The following is a 13888-nucleotide window of genomic DNA, read 5'->3' as shown; positions in this document are numbered from 1 at the left end:
TACCTTTCTGAGACTATTTTTTTTTTCTTTAAGAAGCTGATGTTCTTAAGACTTAGTGCCATTTCCCAAGCACTCTCTGGGAAAAAATGAGATTTCTTCACTGGTGGATCATTTTGATTTTAGAAAGATAGTAGACAACTCTAAATAATACATTTCCTGGCTCCACTAAAAATATCTAAAAGCTATGGAAAAATAGATTATGACTACAAAGAAAAAGGGAATTTGAAAATGCTCTCTTTGTAAAGGCTCCAAAGAGCACGAAAATGAATAAAAATCATAAGTTCTAAAGCTAGTAAATATATTTCTTCCAAATAGATATTAAAGGTATAATTAATTTTTTATGAAAATATTGCTGGCATGTACACATTTTCCAGTTTTGTGGTCATTCAGTTAAAAAAATTTTCCCTTAAAAGTTATACTGTGGTAGTACCGTATTGGTTACTGGTTTCTTCTCCTTGAAACTTATTTGAATTATGATTGATTACATCTTGTAATATTCCCTATTATTCTTGCCTCTGTAGCAGATGTACATAATACTCATGTAATTAGTATGTATTTAATTAAAATACTGCAATAGCCTATTTACCAACAGTAAGAATTACTGAAAAGTTAGGAAAACGAAGGCCTTTTTGAAAATTCCTTTGGTAGAATACATATTCAAATAAATGTAAAAATTCCTCTGTATTATGGAAGGTTGAAATAATAGAAATGGACTTTTAGCAATTTGCTGTAGTGTCTTACACAGATCATTACACTAGTACCATTACATAATAAAGTAGAGTTTGGAAAATCTAATCAGAGACAAAAATTGGAAATGACTGGGATCTCTGAGTCATAAAATCATGCTGCATTTCAGGTAAGTGGATTCTACATATCCACTATTCTTGGCTGAAAGACTGACCCATAATTGAGAAAGGTTATAGAATTATGAGGACAAACAGGAAGTACAGTAAAAGGTTATTTTCTTCCTTCTTAAATTTGGAAAAAACAAATCAATTCAGCTAAGATCAAAAGTTTGTTTCTGACCACATCACCTATAAAAATAAAATTCTAATGATAAACTCCATATTTTCCCCCTCAGGTGAGTTTCAGAAAGCAATCTAAAGCAAAACTCATTATTATTTAAAAGCATTTGAAAAGCAAGGAGGGAAAAATAAATGAAAACAAAAACACCAAGGAAGCATCCTGTTTTCTAGTAAACCTCAAATGAAATGCTCCCTGATAGCAGTTCTCTTTTTGGGAAACTGAACTAGTTTGGTAGCTAGCATATGCCTAAATGATACCATACCCAGGAGGCACTTGGGCTTCAAAGTGCTTCAGGGTGATTTTTATTTTTTAACAGCATCATGTCAGGGGAAAGAAACAAAACAAAACAAAACCCAAGACTGCAATCTTACATTTAGATCATTAGCTTGAGCTAAGTCACCTCTCATTTAAGTGTCGCTACTTTTTTCCCTACATATGAGCTCTGTGGGGATTTGGTTATTTAATGTTGCCTGCTGTTCATGTTTTGCTTCCATTTTCTTCTGTTAACTACATTACATGGTATAAGTGTTGGAGGGAAGAACCACAGTGCCCTTGGTATCATCTTTGGAGCATGTGTAGTTCCAGCATTACAATGCACTTCCATTATGTAGTAAATAATAACTATTTTGAACTTGGATGAAAATAACATAAAACATTACCCTGAAATACCTTATAAAAAAGAAGAAAAATCTTCATATGCTAGAAAACAGCAAGGGGCTATACACTTTCAAGGTACTTGTGAAATGTTTCTGGCAATAGGCTAAATATGTCAATCTTTTTTTTTTTTTTTTTTTTTTTTGAGACGGAGTCTTGCTTTGTCGCCCAGGCTGGAGTGCAGTGGCGCGATCTCGGCTCACTGCAAGCTCCACCTCCCGGGTTCACGCCATTCTCCTGCCTCAGCCTCCCGAGTAGCTGGGACTACAGGCGCCCACTACCACGCCCGGCTAATTTTTTGTATTTTTAGTAGAGACGGGGTTTCACCGTGTTAGCCAGGATGGTCTCGATCTCCTGACCTCGTGATCCGCCCGCCTCGGCCTCCCAAAGTGCTGGGATTACAGGCGTGAGCCACCGCGCCCGGCCAAATATGTCAATCTTTAAAATTTGATTTTAAGCTACTGCCTTAAATATTTTTAAGAAATATAGTAATGGTATGGTACATTTTATAAATTTTTAACATCAAGACAAAAATCCTGCAGAAAATATTTATATTTCCAAACAACTGGGAGTCAATCCACATTATTTTGCGAATAGGAAACAATAAAAATACTACTCTTGTGATAGAGGAGCATGCATAATTAAATGTGCTTTGATCTCATTTTGTAGAACTGTGGTGTGAAGACTCCTTTGAAAATTGGACTTCCACAGTAGAGCTTAACGGGTAAAAGCATGCATTTAGGAGTAAGCAGGGGGCCTGAACTTTGGTGTTATCAGTAACCAGCTATGTAACCATGGGTAAGCTACTTGTACTTTATAAGCCTCAGTTATCTTATCTAGAAATGGGAATAATAATGGTTACCTACAACAGAAAATAATCTTGAAAATTAAATGAGCTAATAATATAAAATACTTGGCTCATAGTAAGACCAGAAAATGTAAGCTATTATTACCATTGATTAAACAACTATGTACCAGATACTTTACATAGATTATCTCTAATTTTTTCAAATTCCAGAGCTGGGTATTTTGAACCTCAGTATACCCAGTGTCTCAGAAAGCTTAAACAACTTGCCTAAGATTATATGGCTAGTGAATTGTGGATCTGGGATTCGATCCCAGATCTTTCTAGCTGGAAAGCGGTGGCTCTTAACTGGGGGTGATTTTCCCCTCCATCTTATGTTGATGACGGGACAACATCTGGGATATTTTTGGTTGTCACAGTGTGGGAGGGTTTTACTGGCATCTGCTTCTTAGTGGCTGAGTATGCTGCTAAATGTGCTGCAAAGCATGTAACATATTTATCTGCAAATAATTTTTTGGCCCCAAATGTCAATAGTGCTAAGGTTGAGAGATCTTGTTCTAAAGCCCGACTGGTCTTTTCAATAACATCTGCTGCCTCATTAGAACGCAGTGATGCACAATGTTAATATTTTGCTGTTATTTGATACTGCAGTAAATAAAGTTGCTCTTGAAAATGATATATACCAAAAAAGTAATATACACCTTCTGATAGCACAACTGCATTGCTTTGGGGAATTCCTCCCTCACTCGAGGTAATTACGGGGAAACTGCCAGTTACAATGCTCTGACCGCCTCTAAGTGCACAGACTGGCATATAAACCTAGCTGGGTCAATCATAGTGTCCATTTCCCTGGCATGGTTTTTGTTTAGTGTTGGGCAAGGTCCTAACAAAGCCAGCCAGAATCTCCTCTGGGATTTGTGTATGAATTTGCACAGAAAGAAGGTCTCGTTTTGCTGGGGTTGCAAAGCTGGAATACTGAGCCCTGGAATGTAAAGAAGCAGACAGTGAAGAACTTAGCAGTAGGAGAGAATGAGGTCAATGCACCTAGTGAAGCAATAAAAATCCTGCACGAGCCTCTGGATTGAGCAATGCTGGACCACCTTCTTAGTGTCATGATGAAAAAATTTCCTAATTTTTGCTTATGTTACTTTGGGTTACATTTCTTTCATTTGTAATCAAAAGAACCCTGAAAAATAGAGTCTGCAAGCTTTCTTGGCATATATATTTATTAAACAATAACTGTGTTTTCACACAGTATTGTTTCCATTTAAAAAACAAGTAGAAGGCACAGAATCTACCCTTGATGAGTCTACATTCTATTTGGGGGTGGGGATAACACTTAAAAATACCAGAATTTTATCTCATTACCTACATAGTGGGTTCTTTGAGAGTGAAAACTGCATTTTCTTTTACTTTATTTCCCTTAAAAAAAAAAAAGATACAGGACTTCACTCTGTCACCAGGTTGGAGTACTGTGGCACATCATGGCTCACTGTCACCTGGAACTCTTGGGCTCAAGCTTTCTGAGTAACTATGACCGTAGGTGTGCGCCACCACACCCAGCTAATTTTTTCTATATTTTGTAGAGACAAGGTCTCGCTATATTCCCCACATTGGTCTGGAACTCCTGGGAAGTGATCTTCCTGCCTCAGCCTACCAAAGCATTGATTATATGTGTGAGCTACTATGCTTGGCCTACTGAGAACTGGATTTTCTAATTCCCCATTCCCACCCCACATACACATTTGGTCTAATGACTGGCGCATGCTTAACTGCTGAATGGCTAAGCAGATGGCACCTGCTGTTATATTTTGTTAGGTCTTTTATGGACTAGTTCTGTGTACTCTTTTTTTCTCATTTCCTTTCCCTAAAGTATAATACCACTGACCTTTGGGAAACTCATTATATTATTCACTAAAACAGATTCTGCAGACTCAGAATTGTTCATTGTAATAAAATATACAACAGTCTGCAGAACGGAGAAACTCATAAAAACAATCTGAAATTTCTTAAACTAATTTAAAATCATAAAACATGGTAACATTCCATTTGATCTGTATGAATAGCCTTGTTAAACTCACCAAATTGTAGTAAAAATATAAAATATTCTCACAGAACATAGTCAAATTTGTATTGTCTATCACATTTTCATTTAAAAGAGGCCTTGCTTGGTAAAAGTCAAATGTAATACTGTGTTTTGATCAAATAAATGAGAAATGCAGGACAGATAGGGAATAGCCAGTATTTGGAAAGAGCAGCTGGGAAGTTTTTGATTAAGCTATTTCTGCTTCCAAACAAAATCCTGGTTATAGGATCTGTCACAGTTATGCTGACTTCCAATATGTGAAGCTAAACAGAATTTCAACTCTCTTTACTGCAGCAGCAAAAATATTCACAAGATACATAAAAGATTTTAGCTATTACTATTTTCCTGTGGTCTTGGATTGATGTGAGGACCTCAAGGTTTGGGGTTTTTTTTCACCCCCCAGGCCTCCATCCTCTTTTTTCCCCTTTTCCCAGATTCTTGCTTGAATATTCTTTGGTAATGCACGTCAAGACCATGACAATGCAACAGCTTAAACCCTACCTGGTGGAAAAACAATCAAGCTCTGGGTGGAGGAAGAGTTCAGCCTTGTGCTGTGAGCATTGGCAATCCTGAATGAATGAGAATGAGCTTAATGTTGGAACTCTATTCCTGGCTGCAGCATCTTCTCCAGGTTCCAGATAGAGCCTCTGTGGCCAAATGAGGTTTAATAGACAAAAATCACTCTCTAAATGGTCGTCTTGGACACAGATCACCAATATACATGGCCAGAATGGCTGGGCAACCTTTTGGGCAAGATCCAGGAAAGGATGGTGGACAACAGGGCTTGGACTGCTTTAGGCTACAATTATTAAGAACAATTTACGTGGCTGTCTATGTTGAAAACTACACATTTGTGCAAAAGCTGCTCTCCTAAAAAAATCTGTCTTGTGGTCTGGCATCTTCATTTGTCCTTCTGCTCTGTGGACATCCTATCTAATTCTTGGCACCTCTGCAGAGATTCAGGAAAGTCCTAAACATCAGAAAAGAATATTATGAATCATTCCTTATTCCATTTGCTGAGAAAAATATAATAACTATTTCTTCAGAGATTATAAAATCATAGCATGTTACTGTTAAAGTGGATATTAAAAATCATCTAAACCCTTTCTTGTACTTATTGAAAGTGATGCACTTTTAAAGTTAAGTGTCTTTCATGGTTGAGTTATAGTCCACATAACCATGGCCATGGTTACTAAATCGGTGGTGCCATAATCTGGGGGGCAGGAAAAATCATGGAACTGCTTTTTATATTTATTTGTATCCTCCTATTATAAGAATGATTATTTATGAATGTCTAATTAGAATGATTATTACTTTTATTACCATAAATGACTTTTATGAATATATTTTGCAATATATATATATTTAAATCAACACCCCAATATCTCTTATCCTCTTCTCTTGCTTTTTTCCCCCATAGCAGTGATTATCATGTTATATACTATGTCTCTTATTGATTTGGTTTATAGTCTGTCTCCCTCCCATTAGAAAGTAAGCTCCATGAGGGCAAGAAACCATTGGCCCTATGTGAGGAGCTACATGGACTGTAAACAAAACCACTATGAAAGATACAATTATTCCTCTTCTCCTTGCCCATGACCTAGTCTAGAAGTTTATTGGAATTATTTTCTAAGAGCATTAATAAGTCACCACTATGAGAGTTTAAGGAAATATGTCACTTCTCTATGCCTCAGTTTCATGACCAATAAAGGGATTGGACTAGATAATCTTTACAGTCCCTTCCAAATGTGATATGTGTTCTCTGGTGAAAGCCTAGTTCCTAGAATGGTGAAGGCATTCACTAAATAGTTTTAAATGAATATATTAGTACAGTAGTACTTGTATATAATCTGCAAATAAATATACATATGCCATCTATGGATGCTCAAGAACTTCTTACTGATACCAGTATATTAGTAAAGTTTCGGGCCCTCTGATTTAAGTCTGCTGGGAACTGGCTAAGACAAGAACCAAATAGAATACCAATTAGGGAGGGTACTTGAAGACTCTTCTGTGCAGTGAAGACTGTAACTGATCTGGAGGAGACGGAATTTTTATTTTGGGCATTTGCTTGAATGGCCTATTTTGGTTGTGTTAAAATAGGACAAGCAGGCAAGCATTATCTTGAGTTTAGGGCAGAAGAGGAATTATGGTGACTGAAACCAGGGCTTTTACTACCTAAGGTAACTGGTTAAAACAAACAAACAAACAAAATCCCCAAATATGGATTCCTTTTGAAAGTGAAGGAACAAATTTATGCCTCTGGAATTCAGTTTTAGGAAAAACTGGAAAAGCAGCCAGGAACTGCCCCAAACAAAGCCCAGTGGCAGGGAAGAGCAAAGGGGTCCTTCAAATAAGATTCCCTGATGAATAGCAGACTGTAGGCAAATGGCCCAGATCCAAAAAATCTAAGTGTTGCAGGGGTGGAGCAAAGGTTGCTGGTTACGACGCACTTTGTCCTTAAGGCCAAATGCTCTGTAGGGCCCAGCCACACTGGCTTTGCAGTTTGATGTTGTGCTTTGGAGAACAATGACTGAGCAGTGTGTTTGGCCTCAAATCTGCTGCTACGTTAGCTTCTGGACCTAGCATTTTCCACAGAGTCAGTAGACACCCACAGTACTAAGGAGTCAGCTTCAAAAGCAGTACTGTATGGCAGGGAGAAACACTAGCCATGGCCAGCCAACCAAAATCCAATCTTATCTATGCCTGACATTAGAAAAGGATAAATTTTCTCTGTGATTAAGTCCTTAAGATACTTGGACAACTTGAGATTGGGATAGTATGAGGTGTGGAGGTGTGTGTGGGTTGCATAAGTTGTGTTAAAACTGGCAAAAATAAATGAGATGTGGCAATAGTGTTTAGGGATTATCTATAGTTACGTAGCCTTTGTTTTCACCTATGAACATTCAGAATCACATTATAGGTGATTTCTTATTACCATTGTATCAGAAACCATCATATAGTTTGAGAAGAACAGGTGAGTAGACAAAGCCTGAATTTTGAGATGAGGAAGTGGGAACTTAAAATATAATGTCAGCTCTGACAGCACACTTATTTGCATTGTCAGAGTACCCGCATCTTCTGAATACTGTCTCTATCACTGTGGATAGGTCACAGGGGTTAAATGTGTGAATTCTCCTGTCCTATAATATTATAGTATCAACCGCCAAAGTAGTTTTATAGATAAAATAGAAACAAAACAGTTTGCATTAGGGGTCATGCATATCAAAAGAACCGTACTAGATGGTACATATTGATAATGTATTGCCTGAAAGCATTCACTTTTTTCCCTCTAAGTGATATCTAGTCTAAATTGATTTGCTCTTTACAGTGCTGCATTGAATTGCCCTAAGGAAGAAACGAAAAGTAAACCTTACTCTTTCTTTTGTCTTACTTGTAGGTCAAGGCTATTGCACAAACACAGTCAGACTTCATTAGAACAAGCATGGAAATGTCAGATGTAACATGTGCATCAGGCACTCACATGGCACAGCCTGGCAGCTGTCCCTGAGGACATCAAATACAGCTCAGAGTGAAAGGTTACTCAGCTTCTCAAACTCAGCCATAGACCATGAGAAGTTCGCAGGAAGATAAAGGCCAATCTAAGTGAGGACAAAAGGCACATTTCCCCCTCAAGCTAATGTGTTTACATTCACAAAATGGCAGTTTAACTATCGGTAGCACTTACATCTTGGTTAGACATTTCCCAATAAGGTCTCTCTCCATAGGACATGACCTCCCACATGACAATGCCATAGCTCCATGCATCACTTGCTGAGGAGAATTTTCTGTAGGCGATGGCTTCTGGGGCTGTCCACCTTATGGGGATTTTTCCACCCTGGAAGACAAATTGGAGATTTCTTAGCTGGCTTATCATTGTATTAAAAACAAAATGGTATTCCAATTAAATACTTTTTATTAGAAAGATCTAAATACTTCATAATAGCACTGGCATTTTAAATTAAAATCAAAAGAAAGCCAGAATAATGTTAAAATGTCAGAAACATTTCCTATAATTATTCAGTAAAAATAGCTTTAATGGGAAATAAGTCACACTTCAGAAATATTTTATTTCATTCATTAGAGAAATTTATTTTTACTTTAGATTCACACAATTAACCCCTCTATAATGCCATTTGAAGAAAGTTCCAGATTATAGGACATTAAAACTAAATATCATTCAACACTCATTAAACATTGTATTGCATTTATAAATAATAATGAGAATAATCTCTAACTTAATTGAAGACAAGTGCTTAAATACAGAACGGAAACATTCTCTACCAATTCAATACTTACCAGAATTTTATTTTGTTCCCTTTCTTTGCTTTACATCTGCTATGATTACATTTATTTTATATGAAAACATTCTTAACCAGTATATAAGCTCACATTGAAAGGATAATCTTTCTTTCAAAAACTTTAATATAGTTTATATTTTTATTCTTCAATTTCAACTTAACATTTTAACATATTAAAGGAATTAAATTGTATGAATTTAATCTAAAGGTTCAAGAATTAAAGTCTGCCATTGTGTTACACTTAAATTTTATTAACATTTATTACCTTTTATCTCTTGAAACACTCGATAAATCCCTTTTTACTATAATGACAAGAATAAAACAATTCATCCATTTGATTTACAATTTTAAAATCCCTGCAGCTCCGAAGTGCGAGTTGAAGGGACGAAAGCAGCCCTAGCGCCACTAGATGGCGGAAGAGAACAATGAGCGGCTCCCAGATTGCTGTCTTAAACCTTGGAGATGGCTTAGGTTCATAACAAAAATTATTTTTGACAGTCAGAGCTCACCACAAAGGGATTGTTTCAACATTGTCCATGATCATGATCACATAATCTGATCACCCACTGTGTGCAAAGCCTGGTGCAAGTAGGGGTGGAAAGAAAAGTGTGTTCTTTGGCCCTTAAGGAATTTAAGTTAAATATCTTTAAAGGTGAAACTATTAATTGAGTAATCTAAACACTACTTACGGGGTGGGGGCAGGAAGGGATTCATCCAAAATGGGAACAATTTAGGTTTTACAAGGCAAATGAGAGCATTAATGGAACACTCATTTCAAAGACTAGTAGCATGGAATTGTTAGAAGAAACCTTGGGGAAAACACCTTGAATCCACTCCCCTGATTTTATAAGTGAGCAAACTGAGCCCAGGGCTTGGAAATTTCAAGGTTTAGAAATTTCTCACCATATTATTGAGTACCTTATGTATACTAATGCTGTCATATGATGTAAAGATGTAATACTTAAGCACAGGGATTCTGTAACCACATATCAAAGCAGCCCAATAGAAGGAAGCCTGAAGTCTGAGGTTTTCATGCATTGGGGCAGAGGTTAAAGGCAGCACCAAATTAAGACTAGGGAATTAAATTTACAAAGTTGGTGACAGTAGCTTAAGAGTGTTGGGGGGCAGGGAGTTGCAAGGGGAGAAAATTCATTCTTGAACCCAAAGTAGGGTAGCCAGATAAAATAAGGGACTCATGGTTAAATTTGTATTTCAGATAAATAACAAATAATTTTTCATTATAAGTATGTTCCACAAGGGAATTTTTTGGTATAAGTACATCCCAAATATTATATGAGACATATTTATACTTAAAAAAAACCAAATCATTGTTTATCTGCAATTCAAACTTAACTGGGCACTCTATATTTTTATTTACTAAATCTATCTACCCTAATCCAAAGCACTAAAAAAATTCAGAAATGAGAACACTGCAAGTGATCCAATTGGACATAAAGTCATGTTCTAAAAAATGGGTGTGATCTTCACAAGGGGGTAAGGATACCTCTACTTGTATTTGTGCACCAATACTAGAGTATTCTTGTTTTATTGTATGTTTGTGACTAAAGTGCCTCAGTCTTGTGGCTCTGCATATTGAGCTATTTAAGTAAGATTCAGGTTTGTTTCCAATATGGAAGCCATATTTCCAGAGAACAAAGTCCAAATTTGTCAATTTGACCCGAGAACATATACAAGGGCAAGGGCAGCAGTCCCATCTGGCATTTCTCATGCTGGATCTTTCTTTGTTCCAGAAAACAATATGTAAAAGTGTGACTTGCTAGCCTCCTGGCTGTTCCTTTGCTAAATCTTTGTGGGTTCTATTAAGATAGGTCAAAAAGCAGAGTTAATGGTTATTTTATGTTCATTCACTCATTCACCTATAAATGATATTTCATATAAATTATTCACATATAAATTTATATTTTGAATAATTTGATATCACATATAAGTGACAACATTATCACTTTCCTTCATACGGTTTTATTTTTTTCTGCAAGGGGAAGGTATTACAGAATACTTGATTAATGGCATTGCTCCCTGTTATGAACTGAATTGTGTTCCCCTAAAATTCATACATTGAAGCCTTAACCCCCATTGTGACTATATTTTGAGATAGGGTCTTTAAAGAAGTAATTAAGGTCAAATAAAGTTATAAGGGTGTGGCCCTCATCTAATATGACTGTGTCCTTTCCTTATAAGAAGATGAAAAGGTATCAGAGGCATGCAGGCACAGAGAAAAGGCCATTTGAGGCCATCCTCAAGAAGAAGCCATCTGTAAGCCAAAGAGTGGGGCCTTAGGAGAAGCCAAGCTTGTCAGCACCTTGACCTTGGACCTCCAGTCTCTAGAACTGTGAGAAATAAATTCCTATTGTTTAAGCCACCCAGTCTGTGGTGTTTTGTTATGGCAGCCCTAGCAGACTAATACACTACCACTATAAAAATTTTTTTTCAAAACACTTTGTTAAAATGAACAACATTACAAAATGGACAGTGCAACTTTATTTCAAATTTTATTTCAACTTTTGTCTTTTTTTTTTTTTTTTTTTCAGATGGAGTTTCACTCTTGTTGCCCAGGCTGGAGTGCAATGGCGTGATCTTGGCTCACAGCAACTTCTGCCTCCTGGGTTCAAGAAATTCTCCTGCCTCAGCCTCCCAAGTAGCTGGGATTACAGGCACCTGTCACCATGCCCAGCTAATTTTTTTGTATTTTTAGTAGAGACAGGGTTTCTGACCTCAAGTGATCCACCCACCTTGGCCTCCCAAAGTGCTGGGATTACAGGCCACCACACCTGGTCAACAACTGCTGTCTTTAAATGGAAAGTATGAACTGGAATAAATCTTAAAATAAAACAATAAAAAATGGGACTTAAGTTTAATGTAGGAAATAGAATTCAAATTAACAAAATGCATGATAATATGAACCTGATGGTATGCACAAACTGGAATAATTCTGAGCATACATGGAATAGGGATAGGGAAACAGTCATACCTTTTGTTCCAATGGGAGGATATATACGAGATACAGTTTATATCTAATTGCAAGATGAGGCAGAAAGGAAGAAGCCCTTCAGGCACTGCATGGTCTCCATTCCTTACATTAGAGGAAACACAGAAGCACCTGGGTTTTTTCTTTTTCCTTTTTTAATTGAATGGATCAACTTAAACTTTTGCGGCTTGATCTCATCTACATATTTTTGCCCATGATCTTGAATCATATACAGAGGTAATGCACTAAGGTACTTTTTTTCTCAAAGCATTAACCACCAGATGTTTGCTTCAGGTTTTGGGAATGAACAAATAGTACTTTAGATTTGAAATCACAATTACTGGAACATTACATGTTGCTTTACCATATGTTTATGAGAGAGAAAAAAGTTACCAAAGATGCTAATCAAAATGACTGAATGTAACTCAAATGGCTTCTCATTTACTAATACTTCTCTTACAGAGCAAGCTTAATAACTTAGGGAACAAAAGAAAAACAGGAAATAAGTAAACTGGAGGGTTACTAAAATGTTTATTAGTAAACCTTTTGTGTTTTTGTTTTCCAAGTCATATTCAGAGATTGTTGTCTAATAAGTAGGTAGTTAGTTGTAGCTGAAAAAGTGCTGATGAGGGAACAAGAAGTACTGTATATTTGTGTATCTTTGTCTGCCCTATATCCCCAGAGTGGAGTTGTATTATAGGTGCATTTAACACCTGAGTATTACTATATAAGCCTCTAATCTGCAGAGGAGAGACGAATCAATTGAAATGTAGTACAGATACAGAGGCTTAATACTGGAACCAAATGGAAAAATTCTGTACAGAAGCAAGAACACTTAAAATATCTCTCTCTGTTTCTCATTTACTGGATTTGATGGTTATCTTGAAGGTAAAGGGTTTGAATAGACAGTAATCTGTCTGTAGACTTTTCCTATGTTCTCAATCTACCTCTATAGTACTCAATTAATGAGTATATATTATACTAAAGCATAATTTAAAAAATCCTTAAGAGCAATTTTGACTAAACAATATTTTTCTTTCTGAAATACAAATTATAAGATGCAACTTTACTATATAGTTCACTGTGTGACCTTGGGCGAGGCTTAATCCCCGGAGTCTTAGATTTCAGAACTGCAAAATGAAGGGATTTGAATTAATGACCATAAAATAGTAAACTATAATGAGTTTTGACATTTGCCCACAATTTCTCAGCTCCCATTAAATTGTAAAGAGATAGGCCATATGAGTGGGTACCAAGACCGTGTGAGCAGACAGCCTGATGGCAGACAGAAAAGGAGGCAAGCAGACTTTAAGTTACATCCTTGGCCAATAATTCATGGTTACAGTGGTGATCATGAGTGGTAAGCAAGAGGGAAAGTAACTTAAACACTTTGTTTAAGAAGACAACAGCAAGAATAATATATATTGGAAAGGTTAGAAACCAAGGCTTTGACTTTTTCTTCCTTTTTATTTTTTAACTCTTAATGGGTAACCATTGGTTATTTGGAAAGCTTATCATATGGAGTCTTACTGATGTCAGACAAAGAAGGCATTAATGTGCTTACTGGAGGATGACTTTAAGTTATAATTTCTTGTTGGTGGGATTATGTGTGGCAGAGGTGGTCTCGTTTCAGGAGCTTTTGTGGACAGGTCAGCATTCTGGGGCCTTCTGCCTTAATTTACTATGGTGTCCCAAAAAGTCGCAGCAAGTCACAGAATGATCTCAAATTCACTAGTTAGAACAGACAACCCTAACTAGGGGGATAGTCCTCTTACTCTTGAGAATCACTGATCTTGAGAAAGAAATCCATCTCTCGTGCATCTCTTCCTAGTTTGTATTCCCAAATCAACAAATTATTTTATAGTGTAAAACGATATTATATTGTGCATGTGTTTTAAAACTATGTGCCCAGCCTCTTTCAGAGAGGCATGTGTATTCCTCCTTTATTGAGATTTACAAATCTAGGGAAACTTTGGTACTCTGGAAAGTTTTGTCCTTTTCTGAAATATGGAAATAATATCTGTCTTTAC

General features: G+C 36.6%; 1 protein-coding gene across 2 annotated transcripts in view; it reads right to left on the bottom strand.

Annotated features, from left to right (window-relative positions):
* EPHA6 (EPH receptor A6) overlaps positions 1-13888 on the bottom strand; it is a 925594-nt gene that overhangs the window by 20433 nt on the left and 891273 nt on the right. For both annotated transcript variants that reach the window (XM_055383471.2, XM_019024873.4), the window contains one exon: positions 8260-8409. In XM_055383471.2, the coding sequence (XP_055239446.2) occupies positions 8260-8409 (150 nt within the window). The remainder of the gene's footprint in view (positions 1-8259; positions 8410-13888) is intronic.

Source organism: Gorilla gorilla, chromosome 2, assembly GCF_029281585.2.
Source record: "Gorilla gorilla gorilla isolate KB3781 chromosome 2, NHGRI_mGorGor1-v2.1_pri, whole genome shotgun sequence".
Classification (NCBI taxonomy): domain Eukaryota; kingdom Metazoa; phylum Chordata; class Mammalia; order Primates; family Hominidae; genus Gorilla; species Gorilla gorilla.
This window is presented reverse-complemented; position numbering and strand designations above follow the sequence as displayed.